Below are 16,214 nucleotides of genomic sequence, written 5' to 3'. Positions count from 1 at the left end.
AGCCTTCGGAAAGCAGGAACTAGATGCTCCGTTATTTGCCTGCATTGCAGTGGGCAAACATGCAATACCTTTGCAGGCAGAAGAATTGTAAAAAAAAAATTATATCCTCCGAAATAAGAATTCCGCATTCTTTGCACTATGGTGCATGGCAAAGTTTGTTGTGTTCTTAATGATTCGTCTGCAAGTAAAAGTTGCATATGCGGTGCAACACCGAAAAAGATGAATGTTTGGGTTATCAAAATTTCATACATAACACCATAAACATGACTATGTCGTATAGCCGGTGAAAAAGTTCTATTGGCTCAAAGAAAATTAATTCATCAGCAGTTAAGGGCACAATTATTAGGTCTCATTGTTGATAAACCAAGAAATGGAAAAAGTGGAAAATCCAAGACGGAAATACTGGCGGCTCCTAATTTTTTTTTTCTGGAATCATTATTCATTGAATTAGTGCTTCAAAAACACCCAAGCTTGTGGACTTTAATTAGATGTCTCAAAATTGAGCAATCAAAAAACGAACTGAAAATAGTCGAGATTCGAAATGCGGTACCTCAACCACCAAAATCCAAAAAATATAAAGATCTGAACCAAAGAATTGAAACAATTGTAATCAAATATGACAACTCACTTTATTCAGATAAACTGCAACATTTAAAAGCGATAGCAAATAACCGTGAGCTGTCTAAAAAGGCTGCTGGAATCATGCTTAGATTTATTTATTAGAAATCAAATTGGGCCATTCTCATAGACGCTGTCTAGGTTTCTACTAAAAAAAGACTGGAATTGATCCTGGATCACTGGAAAAACCCCAGTCTAAGATAAACTGGGTTCTAAAAACGACTATGAATATGTATGTCTTTGTATTTTGTTGTTGGTTATTTCTCAACCTCCATATGCATATCTCATATTAAAATGCATCAAAAATTCCACCCTTATGGTTGAGCTGGTCATGTCCAAGCTTGTGTAAGATTTCACACCTTAGAAAATCTGAGACTGAAAAATCCTTTTACGAACTTAAGTTCATGTACCTATCGCAAATCGGAATATTTCCCAACAACATATACTAGTATTATCAATAAATGAAATTTTGTACATAAGGAATATTTTCAAATAGACAAGCATTTTATTAAACTTTCAAAATGTTTATTTTATCACAAATCTATAATTTAAATTTATTAAGCAAAATAAGAAAAAAACTTAAACCTATACATCCAAGCAACCACATTGACAACACATTGTCCTACCACCACTGTTTAATCTTGTGCACAACTGTTTTTACAACAGGAACCTTAACCGCATATGGTTTGGGCACTTTTACCGGCACATACTTCACAACTTGATAAGGCACATGTTTCTCCACTGGCACCGGTACATGCTTCTCAACCGGATACGGCACCAGCTTTTCAACTGGGATCTTAAGTTCCCTCTCGACTGGAACTTGAATCTGTTTCGTTATTGGAATGTGTATCGGAACTGGCCGACGAATTGGTATAAGGATGGCATTTGAAATGGGAATTTGCACAGGCTTTGCATAGGGTATGTGAACCTTCTTAACTACCGGGTAGGGTACGTAGTTAATTACATCCGTATGCTGATGCTGAGAAGTGGAAAGTTCCGGATGGTTTTGGTGATAATCAATGGATGAAGACCCTTCATTACCACTAGCTGAATGGTAAGCACCATCACTACCACCACCGCTCTCAGAAGATTCTTGTCCATATTGATGCGAGAAATTATTTTCCCCGAACTTATCAATGTCGCTTTGATGTTGATGATGATGATGATGAGGAGGAGGAGGAACCTCATATGAATGCTCCGACTCTTCTGACACAGGAGACTGATGGTATGTCCTCGGTTGATACCCAGCAGAGATGTGGCTTTGTTGTTCATCACCACCGCTGCCACCAACTCCTCCCCCACCACCACTACCGCTGCTTCCATATCGATTTTGGTTGCTTCCGTACTGAGCTTGATGGTATTCCACTATAGACTCTTGTTGCTGGTCGTGACGGTGGGTAAAGTCATTCATCCCGATGCCACTACCACTACTCCCTCTGTATCCTTTTAGATAATCAGCAAGTGTGTTCGCAACTGCATTATCCTTTGTTGAAGCATACTGACCGCCACTGTATGTTCTGTCTCCAACTCCCATGGCCGCAGAATTATAGTTATCTGCCACGATTCCAGCTGCACCATAAACCAAATTTGCAGCAAGTAGTTGCCATACCAACAGTGACAACGATAGCACCAGACCCCCTTGTTGCCGTCCCAGCCGTTGTGTCTCCTGAGGGAAGAGACAGATACGTTCAGGTTCAGATCAAGAATAGGGAGAGAAGAGCGAGAGAAGAGAGTAAAGAACATAACGAACATTATATTAATCTGGGAAAATGTGATAAAAAAAATAAGATAGATACTTTTTGCAACTTACAATATTCATGGTTGCGCCAGCGTGAAATAATTTAACCATAGTCAAGTAGTGTCGTGGAGTGGTGATGCCTCTACACTGGTCCTAGCTGCTTTATTGTTTCTGCACTGCCAGTGCTGTACTTTTATATATGACATGTTCCCCTGAAGATATTGCTGAATGTTCATTCACAAAACATGAACCAAATTCGAATTCCCAAGTAAAATGTTTGTAACAAAAGGCTGTGTGAGGAGGAGAGCTGAGATATCTGCGATGGCAATTATTATTATGCGGATGAAAGTGAATTGGAATTGGAAGTTGAAAGCCTTCTCCCTGGACGGGATGCTTATACTTCATCTATCTATAGAGAATAAAGTATCAATAGTGAGTACCTAAGAGTAAAGTGGAAGTCGATGAAAATCAAATTCGAAAGACAAAGTTGAGAGTTGCAAGTTGCGAGTTGTGTTGTGAGTACCTACCTTGCCTATGGTGAATGTTTTGTGGATTGGAAAGTCTGCGCGTCTGGCGGGAATAGGTATAAGTACAGATTTGACTTTCGCTGGTGGGATAAGAAGTATACCTGTAAGGAAGGCTCAGCGCATTATTGAATTTATGCAAGATTAGCTTTTTAATAGTCTGGGAATTAAAGTGGTTTTAGGTAATTCATTTCTGTTCATGTGTTATTTATGCTGCAAAATTAAATATTTAATTTTCTTAGAGGAAATTATGAACCGTGAAGTAACCTAAAAAAAAATACCATTGGTTATAATAAATCGACATTTAATTTTGATTCATTCTCTTTGTGGTTCTCGTTTTTTTGTGCTTGTGAAAATTTGGGAATTTTATTTTCTTTTGTTAAAATGGAAATTGTTAAATCAATTAGAGGGAGAGAAAAATGCATTTCTAGGGCTTTATTAAACTCGAAGCATCGAAATGATGAATTCAAAATTACTTGGAAGTGCGAGAAATTTCAGAGCTTCAGATGTCGTGGCATATACAAATTCGGTAAATTAAAAAAAAAAAAACATAAAATTCGTTTTTCAAATGAATAAAAAAACAACATTTTAAATGAAATTGAGCTACAAAAAAAAGGATGCATTTTAATTTCTTTTATTGATATGCATTTTTAGAAGAAAAAAAATCATAATCGTTAAGAGCCGTTTTTTAAAAAAATATTTTAAAAAAGAAAAAATTAAAATAAAATCGGTATGCAGTTTTGTAGAAATTAGTAAATAATCAACATCTAATCTAAATCTAAAATTTATTTTTTTTTTCAATTTTTTTCTGATTTAAAAATTTTCGATGATATTGTATAAGCTGTTTGGCAGAAAATCAGGTTTAAAAAAGGGTTCTATTGCCGGTACCATAAGTAATGATTTTCGAAAAAAAAATATTGAAAGGTAGACCTAATCTAAAAATTGACATTTGAATTTTTTAATAAAATCGTTGGAGGCGTTTTTGAGTAAACTTTTGCAAAATTTTTATGACAGTAACCGTTAGTTTTAGTCCAAAAAAAATTATTCTAAAAAGCCCTCTGTAGCAGAGATACCCAAAGGAGTTTGGAAATTTCTGACGTCATAAGTCATACTGGTTTGCCTTCAAGCTGCGTCGTACGCTTTTGGCTAAGTAAGCGTGAAAAATCGGACGCTTTTGGCTAAGGATGCGTGAAAAGTCGTACACTTTTGGCTTAGTATGCGTGAAAACACAGTGGTTACACTGTATGTGTTTTTCACATTTATTCACGAATACAAAAGAAATTACAACAACACGAAATAAAAAAATGGGTTTTGGGGGGGTAAAACGTACGAAAGTTTCCCATCTCATTTGGATATCTCTGCTCTGTAGAGTCTCCAAAAACAGCTGCATACCAAGTTTGAAGTTGATCGACCTCCGTTTAGCATGTAGCTCCTTATACAGAACGACAGACATCCTGGTTTTGGTTTCTCTTTTCGGAAAACATAACTTAATGTATAAAATTCTTGAAATACCATTTATAAATTAAACATATAGTTATAACATATATTTTTTCTTTTTTGAGGCAATTAACAAAAAACAAAAAATTAATACAGTTTATTGCAATGCTCCCAAAAAAGACGTTTTTTTCATCGGTCAATAGAATAGTTTATTTATACATTTAAATATTCGTTTTCAGAGACTGATGTTAAATTTTTATTTATTTTTTCTTTAAATGGTAATGTTATGGTTGTCCCTTGTTCCGAGTCACTAGTGGTTGCCTAACTGCTGTTGAAAGTATTATTTTTATGGTCTTGAGATTCAGGAATCGCCACTGGAGCTTGAGAATATGGGAAAAGGTTTGAAACTGCCGGTAGATTTTGTGAATATTGATATTGAGATACATTTTCGGTCGTGTTAATTGTAGTTGACTGCTTAGTATTTGAATTTCTTTGTAAGTTTGGTGAACGTGAAGACGAGTATGGAGTTGAATGATTGTGTAAATATGGCATGTATCGTGATGAATAATTTACAGAATTAGCTGTCTGTTCGGTTGTATGTTATGGCAAGTTTATTTTTGGTTGGTCAGATTCTTGACTTATACTGCTTTCTAGCGCTAGCGTTTCCAATACGGTTTTTGTCTTTTTAATTCGGTCTTCTAATTTGTTTTTACGCGAACGAGATACATATTTACCGATTTTTTGGCCTTGGCTAATCTGTTTTTCATCATTTATAATATCTGAAGACATAATTTTTTCTCTCATATCACGTAATTCTCCTTCGTTAGTAACTATTGTTTTGTTTAGTTCGTTGTCATCACTTGAGATTTTTAGAAGTGTTTTTTTTTTTTCTAAAAATATTATTGTTCTGCTTTTCTCATCTTTCCACGGCAATTGTTTTGTTTTATTGAGAACTCTTTGGTTTTTTGGGATTATGGTCAAATGAACTACATCTTTTTCTTTTGATTTTTTTCTTTTCACCCACCAAATTAAGGCATACTTTTTTCCCATTTTTCTCGTTTTTTTTTGCTTTTTTTATTCCGGCTCAAATGAGTATACAAGCAGTATGCGAATTAGTATGAAAGCAGAGGAACCGGTATTTTCGTTATTAACTTTTTACAAAAAATTGTTAACTATTTAACGTTTCATCCAGCATTTTCTAAATACCTTTCATTCATTGAAAACGATTAATCAGGTTTTTCTTTTAAATTTCTTATTAACAGTCGATCAACCAAGAAAAGGCTTCTTACCCGTACATGAACTACAACACTAACCCACAGACTTTACTTCTATTGATAAACAGTTCTCTGCAAATATCATCATGACTTTGTTGAACCTTTTGGGTGAACGCCCAAGCCCATATTATAACCCATTGAAAAGGCAAAACAAGTGCAGATCACCTGGAGTACGAGTAACAACCTTCAATTTGAATCATAAAGTGTAGCACGGGTTAAGGAATGTCTTACGTTAGCAGCACCTTTTCAAATGAGACTGCCAATTATTTGGCGAAATGAATCGATTCGAGACTGATGGTTGCAAAGTTATTGGATGTAATTGGTAAGACGGTAAGTAATTGGCGGAAGTTGGAAGGAACTATGCAATGCAGTGTGTTCGAAAGATGAAAACAAAAGTTTGATATCTTTTGAGTTTTGAACTTGAATAGAAAGATTTAATGAGTTATACTTTTTATTATCTGGGCTTTGAGCGCACCACACCATTCGTTCTGTCTTATACAAATTGTTCAATCATTATTATAGAAAATAACAAAAAAGAAAAAAAAAATGAAATTGCTGAGATATAATAGTTTTTTGTTAACATTGTGAAAAAATGTATGAAATTTTAAGAAAAACAAAAACCGTCATTTAAAATGGATCAATAAGGCCTTTTTCCAAGAGCTTTTACTCAAATTTGTTCCGTGTTTGACCGTTTAAAATTCCGCCATCGATGACTTCAGTACAAAAACACCCAAATTTGATTTGTCTGGAACCGCTAAAAATTCCGACATATCGATGACTTTAAACAAACGCACCGAAATTTGTTTCGTCTATTTCCGTTTAAAATTCCGCCATAGATGACTTCAGTGCAAAGACACCGAAAAGCTTTTACTCAAATTTGTTCCGTGTTGGAACTTTGAAAATTCCGCCATCGATGACTTCAGTGCAATGACACCCAAATTAATTTCGTATGGGAGCGTTAAAAATTCCGCCATCCATATCTTCATTACGATGACACCGAAATTTATTTTCTTGGAAACTCTGAAAATTCCGTCATCAATAACTTCAGAAAAAAGATACCGGAATCTGGGACTGTTGAAAATTCCGCTATCGACAACTTCAGTGGGTACAAAGACGCCGAAATTTATTTCGTCTGAGACTGTTCAAAATTCCGACATTGATGATGAAGACAACGACATTTGCTTCTTCTGGAAGCGCTGAAAATTCCGCCATTGATATCTTCAGTACATGACACCGAAATTTGTTTTGTTTGGGAACGCTGAAAATCGATGATTTCAGTACAAACACGCCAAAAATTGTTCCGTCTAGGAAAGTTGCGGAGATTTAATAGTTTCTTGTAATCATTGGGAAAAAATTAATGAAATTTAAAAAAAAGCAAAAACCATCATAAATAAAGCCTTATTCCAAGAGCTTTTACTCAAATTTGTTCCGTGTTCGACTGTTCAAAATTCCGCCATTGAAGACGAAGACGACGACATTTGTTTCTTCTGGGAGCTCTAAAAATTCAGCCATCGATATTTTCAGTACGATGACACCGAAATTTCTTTTGTTTGGGAAAGCTGAAAATTCCAAAATCGATGGTTTCAGTATAACACTCCAAAATTAGTTTCGTCAAGGACAGTTGAAAATTCCGCCATCATGACATCAACATTTGTTTCGTGTGCCGCTGTTGAAAATTCCGCTATTGATGACTTCAGTATAAAGACGCCAAAATTTGTTTCTCCCGGGGCAGCTGAAAATTCCGCCATTGATGAATTCAGTACAAAGATATATAGTTGAAAATTCCGCCAGCGATGAGATATTTGCTCTTAAAAATAAATTAAATTTGGGCAAACCCATTAAAACTATCACATGACAGAGAGCCTTAAAATAAAAAGAACATTCAATAGCTCTACTTTACTCCTCAAAACATTCATCACTCATGTATATGTGTGAAATAAAAAAAAAAAATTAATAAATATTATTTCATAAACTTAACCACAATAAAGTTTCACCTACAGCCGAGACAAACAAAGCAGCAGCTCACCCACATGGCCACATAAACGAGAACACATGCTGTGAGTTGTGATGGCTCCATGTTATTGGTAAGTCCAGCTGTGCAAATTATTCAACTTTGTATTTACCGCATAATAATTCCAAAAATGACTGATTTATTCAAATCATGAACTGACGAACACGCCTTCATGTTTTTCGTCCCACAAACAAAATAAAATAAAATTACAAAAAAAAAATAAATGTAAAAAAAAACACTTGTATGCAACATAGGAGTTGAGTCTTTGATTAAAATTAACACACCTCGCGGATTACTGCCACACGACAATAAACCATTGCTGTCAGGGAACCGCAGCACACATGTTCCTCACTTCGAGAGTCCATTACAAAAATTGTGCAGTCCCCAATTTATTGTGGAGGACACGCACTAATTAGCCAACTATACCTCTGCCACCATCGTCACTGTAACTGTCGTCATCGCCCTCTGTCGGTCGTCCACCACACATTCATTGCCACTGAAATTGGTCGCAGGACTTGGTACTGCGTCACCTAAAAGCACCAGCAACACCATAGGACAACAAACCAACCCTTTTAAGTGATTAATTCACCAGGACCAGGAGAGCTAGACTTTTTCACACGCAGTAGTCCAGGACATAGGACACAAACCTCCTCGCTCGCTTGCTTTCTCCATCCACCACTGCGAGCTCACTAATCAACCTACTTATCTTAATTAGGTATTCAAAAAACATCGGGCAGCTTGTTTTTCTCCAACCTTCCGTCCGCGCCTAACGCGACAAAACTTTAGATTAGATTAAGGTTATGAGCACACTGAATAGGTAGTGAGCACCTGACGGACGGAAGGCATATATAGATCCAAACGACTACTTGTGTTTTGCTTTGGGTTTGGTTGGTTGGTTGTAAACCTATTTCTAGTATAGTCCCTTGTGAAGTAGTAGCTGCTTGGTGTCGACGACGATAGCCATACTACCATGCGATAGGATTAACACACTTACTTGTTTTCTTCGTTCTCGTGAGGCAGGTTCTAAAACTAAACACTTGCGTGCGTTCTACCTTAAAACCGCTGGGGAAATAAAATACAAACCAACTATTATGAGTGTACATCATGTTTGCGATAATGGAATGACACACAATGGAAACGCACGCCACACGTGTTACCTTAGTTCGTCATTCGTGGGACCTCCTGCCGGCCGGTTGGAAAAGCTTGTCACGAAGAAAGCAACGGAATTTCGCTTCGCCAGATCTCGAGTATAGTGACGTGGGTCACTCAAGTAATAGAACATGTACGTATTTGAAAGATTCTCAAACTCAAGGTTCCACTATTAAAAAAAAAATAATATCCAAAACATGGGGATTCTTTTGGCAGTTTTTCGGAAAGCCAGGTGAAGTTTCAATGTCCGAAAAGTCATGATGTCTAAAACGTGTTTTATGGGATTTACTCCTCGCTTGAATATTATTTTATTCCAAAAAATTATCTTGTTTCGTATTGAAAGTATGAGCAATAAATTGCAAAGAATACAATTTCTTCTAAAACTTGGTTAACGTAACAACTTGCAGTCAAATTTTCACAAATAACAACAAGTCCTCTTTTACCTCCTGATCCCACACCATAGCATTAAAAAAAAGCAAGCAAAACACCCAATTCGGCCAGTTATTTTACGTCGTCAAATAAAAAAGAACTCTCTTAAGATTCTTAAAAAACAGCAGAAGATTCTCACTGCAGATGGAGAAGTTTTCGATAATATCCCGGATCATCCAGAAGCTTCATCAGGTGACAACCCAAAGTTTACTAATCAGAATCAAGAGCGAGTAGAATTTTGTGGTCTCCAAAATGGCATTGGCATTTGGCCTAACAGGATAACAAATGAAATGTTCGAATAATGGGTTGAATAGGGTTATACAAAACCTCAAAGTTGGGATGAAGTATCTCTGTAGAATTCAGTTCTTCAAGATCAGTTTTCGAAGAAAAAAATTAACACGTCACAATAAAAATCAAGAAAAAGTTAATAGATTCTGGTTTACTGGCTTTACTTTTCTCCAACTACGCCAGAAAATATATTGTTATGCCCAGGCTGGGCCGCAGACATAATTGAAGACGCTGTTCTGGTGTCTTTCAATTAAGTTGAAGTACAAAACTATACCAAATTTTGACTGAAAAGTTGTCGGAATAAACATATATTTTTAGATGAGGAACAATAAGGAAAACTTGAAGAGGCCGCGAGAGTCAGGAAGGAGATGAAGCTGTGAAGCTGAAGAGGCAATTTTTTTGTAAGCTCTCGAAATTATTCTAAGTGAAGACTGGCAAATGCCATGAAGGTCGCCTTTATAGTAGAAACCATTTACCTTTCTGCTTTTTGTATATCGTGGCTTTACCAGAGATACCCAAAGGAGAGGGGAAACTTCTGACGTCATACGGGTTTGCCTACTAGCTGCTAGCTCCGTCGGACACTTTTGGCTATGAATGCGTGAAAAAACGGACGCTTTTGGCTAAGTATGCGTGAAAACACTGTGGTTACACTGTGTATGTTTTTCACATTTATTCACGAATACAAAAGAAATTACAACAACACGAAATAAACAAATGGGTTTTGGGGGGTAAAACGTACGAAAGTTTCCCATCTCGTTTGGGTATCTCTGTGCTTTACGATTACCAATATCGCTTTGACGAACATTTCGACCAAAAATCTAAACTCTGTCAGGGCCTGAAGGTTACCCGATAAAGGCAAGACTATTTTTGAAGGTTTGATCTTTAATATTAACTAAATCAATTATGAATTTCGCAGTCTCCTTGCGAATCGATACCACCAAAAAATTCGTCTTCATCCATTAAAAAGCAATTCAAGCGGAGAAAATATCGGATTGGGGACAAAATCCCGAAAACCGAAATCCCGAAAACCCAAAATCCCGAAAACCCAGAATCCCGAAAACCCAAATATTTATTGTTTCAGTTAAAATTTCAGTGAAACACAATTTTTGAAGAGTTTTTTATTTTTTTTTTTTCCGGATTTTGGGTTTTCGGGATTTTGGTTTTTCGGGATTCTGGGTTTTTGGGTTTTCGGGATTCTGGGTTTTCGGGATTTTGGGTTTTCGGGATCTTAGGTTTTCGGGATTTTGGGTTTTCGGGATTTTGGTTTTCGGGATTTAGGGTTTTCTGGATTTTGGTCTTTCTGGATTTTGGATTTCGGGATTCTGTCCGTCTCCCAAAATATCGCTTTTGCTTTCTAGTTCGTGGAACAACTTGAATATCCTTCAATATATCAAATTTTCTATCGTTAGGCAAAAAGGTCTTCAATCAGGAATTATTGGACTTAAAGTTTTTAATCACCAAATTTAAGAGATACAAAATTGCAATTTGCCAATTTTATGAGTTAAGAGCTTGCCTATAGTCAAAGAAAAAAATGATTGCAATGCCAAACAAATTACGTTAAATTAAATTTTGAATAAAATAGAAATACTGATGAGGCAGGTGGTGCCAGGGCGAGTGCCTCTGGTTTTTTTTCTTTATTAAGATGTACAATAATTCTTAAGCTTACCGAAACGGGATTATTGACATTGAAGATTGTGCTTATGGTAGTAGTGCTCGTGGCTGTGTCAGTGAACATATCAACAACAATGACCATGATGTTGTTGATATGTTCACTGTTGGATGCTTGTTCTCGCATGTGTCTTCTCAAGTTTGACTTACTCGTCCTGTAGGAAAGTTTGCTTTTGCAAAACTTGCAGATAGCAATATCGTTTGTGATTTCTGTAAAAAAGTTCCCCAGAAAGCTTGTTTTTTTTCGGTTGAGACTGATTGGTGGTGGTGGAATTTTCAATCTGAATTAATTTTATTTTATTCGAATAAAAAGGTAAGGCACCTTTTACATATAACTTTAAAATCAAAAACAGTGGTGTGGGAAAGGGGTAGGCAAATAAAATGCTTTTTGATTTAAGTACATACACAAAAACAGTACAGGTGGAATTCACGAAAATGCATTGCAAATGACTTTTGACCTGTGATTTTTGAAAAAATTGCAACAATCACAGGTTAAAATCACAGGTTCTGATTTTTTGCTCATCTCTACATCTCACATTCTGGCAATAGCGACCATCTTTGACTGCAGCTGTGTTCTCTTGCGTGGGGCATTCTTTCACCAATGCTCAGAAGACCCGCCTTACTTACTTTATAGTAAGGGTGCAAACCAAGTGCGGGCCTGTATGGAGGGTCCAAAATAACGAATCTCTTATAATTACATGAGGCTGATATCGTCCTATATTATTATATATCCATATCATTACCAATATGGAAATATTGTAACTTGAAGAACAAACGAGTTGAGTTTGAAAAGAAAGTCATTTACGTAGTTCTGGTCACTCATGGAAGCGTGAAAAAACGCCTTCAGAATTTTGTCGCGCTTCAACCATTTGCTTAGCTATTATTTCATGCGCAAAATGCGGAAGCATTATTCCACATTATATTATTTGTCCGTTCTTTTTTCTATACTGTAACCACTTTTCGTACGAAATACAGAGGCACACCTCTTCCACATTCCCTTGGACTTTATACTTACATGCTTCCACCCAGCACCCACCAATTTCAGAGGTTGAATGGATTCTAGAGGAAAATTATGGAGTTTTTTTTCCGCTCCTGCTACTCGTAACTACCTACTGCTACTATACCAACTCTCCTGAATGAAATGCTCAGCCATTGATGAAGGCTTGTTCTGGCTGCCCGGGTGCTGTTATATGGATGGTTGGTGTAGATATATTCCATTTGTTGTTTTTGTTTTTTTTTTTTTGTTTTTCCTCTTACAAATGCCTCGTGATGATTGTGTGTGTATGTGTGTGAGTATTTTTATGGTTCCGGGAGGAAATTATTTTAATTAACATTTTATGCATGAGAACGGTTCTACAAGCAAAGCAACCAAAAATTTATGCAGATTACAAGGAGATGAGAGAAGTTATGCGGCACGCAAGTATGTTACTCTTGGTGTATGTAAGTATATATAGTACGTAACGTAAAGTAGCCCAGCCTGATGGCTATCCCGTTCATGTAACTCTGGAGGGAGTGACAGGACGAAAAAAATAAAAATGAAGGTCTTAATGGAGGTGCGGAGCGGCCAGGCGGGCGGAAGCAAAAGAAGTAAACGACTCGGGAGGATTGAAGATTAGAAATGAATGGGCTATAGAACCTGGTGTGGTGTGATGGTACTATGCTGGCTGGTGCAGATGAAGATGATGGGAATGGATGTGTTGGCACAGGCTAACAATAGAAGTGCTAATAACTGCAGGATTCCATCCCAGATGAGCTTAATTTCTCAGTGTATTATGCAAGGTATATCATAGAAATGAACGAAGAACGGTCAGGCAAAGAAACTTAATGGCCTTTTTCAAAAGAATTATGATGTTGAAAACTGTTTAAAATAAAATTAATTAGATTCATATAATTAACACAGTATACTAGACTAGCATCATCTACAAAACCTTAAATTAAATGAGGGGGCGATGGTGATAAGTTCTATGTAGATATGTATGTAGGTTTGTGGTTTTATAGCCTTCTTTTTTGGCTATTCGAGAATTTTAATATAATTTTAAAATAACAAACGTTCGTGATATTAAATTAAAGAGGTTGCAACAGTTATAAAAAGGTAGTTAGTAGCTAGATACCTAGTAAAGTCTTTAATAGAAAGAAGTGAACAGAGCAGTTCATGGAATATAAAAAAAATTATTGGAATACATCTTTCAAAGTGAATTTAAATTCATAATATTTAAGGCTTAAACGTATCTGGAACTCAATAGAAGTTCAGGTTGTTAGCTCTTCTACCGATTAGAAAAAAAATTATAACTCTGCAGTATAGTTTTTTCCTTCACATGAAGTCGTTTCACAGCTCCTCATTTTTCAACCCAAAAAAAGACCAGTGTCCTACATGCTCGAAATATGAGCATAATTATTTTTACGAACTTCAAAAAACTTCATCAACAATTAAGAACCGAACGAAAGATCAAGATTAGCTGGCTTAAAATTAAATTGTTGAAATTCGACAAAACAAAAATATATACATTAATGTTTGCGGGAGAGGTCGAAGGTATTTTCCTCCTGTCCTCAATACGGGCTACCAAATGATAACATGAATACTGAATAGGAATACCTTGATACAAAATAATTTTCGGGTTTGCCAGCTTTTTAGAACTTTGAGTCAAAAAAAAAACAAAAAAAATTGGATTTACATAGATTGGTAAAAAATCAAAATAATAGAATTTGAAGTACAAAGAATATCAGTACCATAAGAATAGGAGCACTCCTACTGATGAAGTGATGGCCTCATAGAGCGGTACCTGGTACGCCAACACCGATTCAAAACCCTTTGCATCTGGGCTCAAGGAAAAGAAAATTTGTGCATAAATTTTAGTTTTAGATAAAAATGCATTGGAAGAGAAGGTCACACCACTGTAAAAAAAAAGAACCGTCTGAGCTTACATGCCAGGTAAATGATGCAATTAAAAGAGCACGAGAAAAGCACGCAACATTGCAGCTTCCAGTTCTTGAAACCCTGCCACAAACGATTGAGGGCTTACAGAAAATATTAGCGGACATGACATTTAAAGGGTCTATCCAGAGGCTACACTTGCCTTATACAAAGTGTGTATAATTATTTTTAAGAAAATTAGGTTCAACTAAAATGAGGCAATTTATATTTCAAAATAATCTTTGTTTTTCGAATGTGCCAATTAACACGACCGTAAAAAATTTTAGTGGTTTTGGTCAAATACATACCGCAAAACCAAATATGAATGATATGAAATACCTAACTAATGAAAAGGCAAAAATGATAGATAAAGTGATTTAATTTTTCTAGAGCTTCCATTTCTGAGGTTTATTTTTTTTATGAAACCCACTGTCTTACGTGCAATGAGCTTCATGGTTAGAAGGAAACGAAACGAAATTTTGGTTTAATATTATACTAGTTTTTGAAGTCTACAGTATACCTACAACAATCATCGAAATCTTTTTGTGCATCCATCAAAACCACAAAGGAGGTAAGTACTTACCCGCAGCACTAAGCCTGCTTGTTATATGAAACATTAAATAAACGAAATCTTCTTGCAAACATTAGTAGTTTATAGATTCTGTTTAATTTGACCAACCTGATTTGAGGTTTAAATTAGAAGTTTTCTTACCGGCTGCAACAAACAAGAATGCTGGCATTTGAGCCGAATCGCGTTACACTTAAAAGTAAACAGATCATATAGACGAAAAGTTGATTGTACCTTTCAGCAATTCATTCCAACCATTCCGGCTTTTTGAGGAACATTCATTTCAAGAATTTTTGTTTGCTCTCAACCCATCATATGACCTACCAAGCAGAAATTTCATATCAAGGACTTTGATTCAATCCCGATATGAGCAATGTCTGAACGAAACCAGAGAAGCTCTCAAAACGGCTAAGAAACTGTGTTTGACTACAGACCATTGGACTTCATGTAACATGGAGAGTAACACGGCGGCGGCGGTTACAGCTCACTTCCTAGACAAAAAATTTGAAATGGTCTCCCTGCAAGGTTTTTTGCAAAGTGGTGAATGGGCAATATTTTGGTCATGCTATCCGACAATGCAATCAATATCAAAGCCGTTCTGTCGGAGCTGAAACAACAAACAAAAACATATTGGATACTTTGCTCCAGTCAACCTAATAGCTAAGGATGGTTTGAAATATGTACAATTATAATTAATAAAGTTAAAAATATTGTGGCATACTTCAAAAAAGCGCCATTGCGACGACAAAACTTATGGGTTACCAAAAAACGCAATTGGTTGCAAGGCTACTCAGGCTATTGCAGGACGTGTCTACTCGTTGGAACTCCATATTCTATATGCTAAAGAGGTTTGTAGCATTAAAGGAGGGTGTAAGATCCATGATGATTCTATGTGAGAGAGTTTCCAATATATGTATATGTCACGAATGATGAATGGTATGTTTTCCGCGAATTCCGCCAAGTGTTGAAATCAATGAAGGAGTGACGATGACAATTTCAGGCGAAAGTTATACTTAACAGCGCAGCCCGTTATCCCCGTAGTAAACGAACTTGTAGCGCTATACAAAGGATTCTTACTCCTTTGATCCACAGTTTAAAGACCTTGGGTTAAAAGACAAGCACAGCGCAGATAGTGTTAAGCAAAGTGCTGGGAAGTACCCGGGTGATGGTGATGTTAGGGTTAATTTCGACAAAGTGGCTGCTAAGGACAAACCAGTGGGCACATCGCGAAGCAAGGCCATTGCTCAAGTCCAAAGGTTCCTCGATGTAGATAGACTGCCCAGGACCGAAGACTCTCTCAAGTGGTGGACATGTAATAGTAATATTTTATATTTACATGTTCCCACAGCTATCTGTGCCTTGCGAAAGGCTATTTTCAAAAGCTGGTCAGATAATTTCTGATAGACGTAGTGGACTAAGCAACGCGAAAGAACTTTCATCGATGGAATAACTCAGTTTTAAAGGCAACTAACCTAAATAAGGCTTTAAGGAAGAGACCAATTAAAGTAAACCTTCAAATCGTATTTTCGTTGTTCATTTTATCTATATATCGTTCATGACCTGTTACGCCCTTATTCAGGGGACAATGATTCCCATAAC

At 36.4% G+C, this 16,214-nt stretch overlaps 1 protein-coding gene across 1 annotated transcript; it reads right to left on the bottom strand.

The window, feature by feature from the left end:
• Window positions 1-871: 871 nt before the first annotated feature.
• On the bottom strand, window positions 872-15,856 carry LOC129915037 (uncharacterized). The gene is made up of 3 exons (XM_055994492.1): window positions 15,693-15,856; window positions 11,135-11,291; window positions 872-2,284 (listed from the first exon to the last, which is right to left on the bottom strand). The coding sequence occupies exons 1-3, from the start codon at window positions 15,854-15,856 to the stop codon at window positions 1,241-1,243; spliced, it is 1,365 nt and encodes a 454-aa protein (XP_055850467.1). The 3' UTR covers window positions 872-1,240.
• Between the last annotated feature and the right edge of the window lie 358 nt (window positions 15,857-16,214).

The sequence above is a fragment of the Episyrphus balteatus genome, chromosome 3, assembly GCF_945859705.1.
Source record: "Episyrphus balteatus chromosome 3, idEpiBalt1.1, whole genome shotgun sequence".
Lineage (NCBI taxonomy): Eukaryota > Metazoa > Arthropoda > Insecta > Diptera > Syrphidae > Episyrphus > Episyrphus balteatus.
Note: the sequence above shows the minus strand (reverse complement) of the source record. Positions and strands in the feature narration are given on the sequence as shown.

Bases quoted from the DNA above. Each gene is read 5' to 3' on its own strand.
- LOC129915037 (XM_055994492.1), bottom strand. From the start codon at position 15,856: ATGGCCTTGCTTCGCGATGTGCCCACTGGTTTGTCCTTAGCAGCCACT. The intron at 11,292-15,692 runs GTAAGAATCCTT...ACTTTCCTACAG, and splicing joins TTAAACTGTGGATCAAAGGA to GACGAGTAAGTCAAACTTGA. The intron at 2,285-11,134 runs GTAAGCTTAAGA...CTCTTCCCTCAG, and splicing joins ATGTCAATAATCCCGTTTCG to GAGACACAACGGCTGGGACG.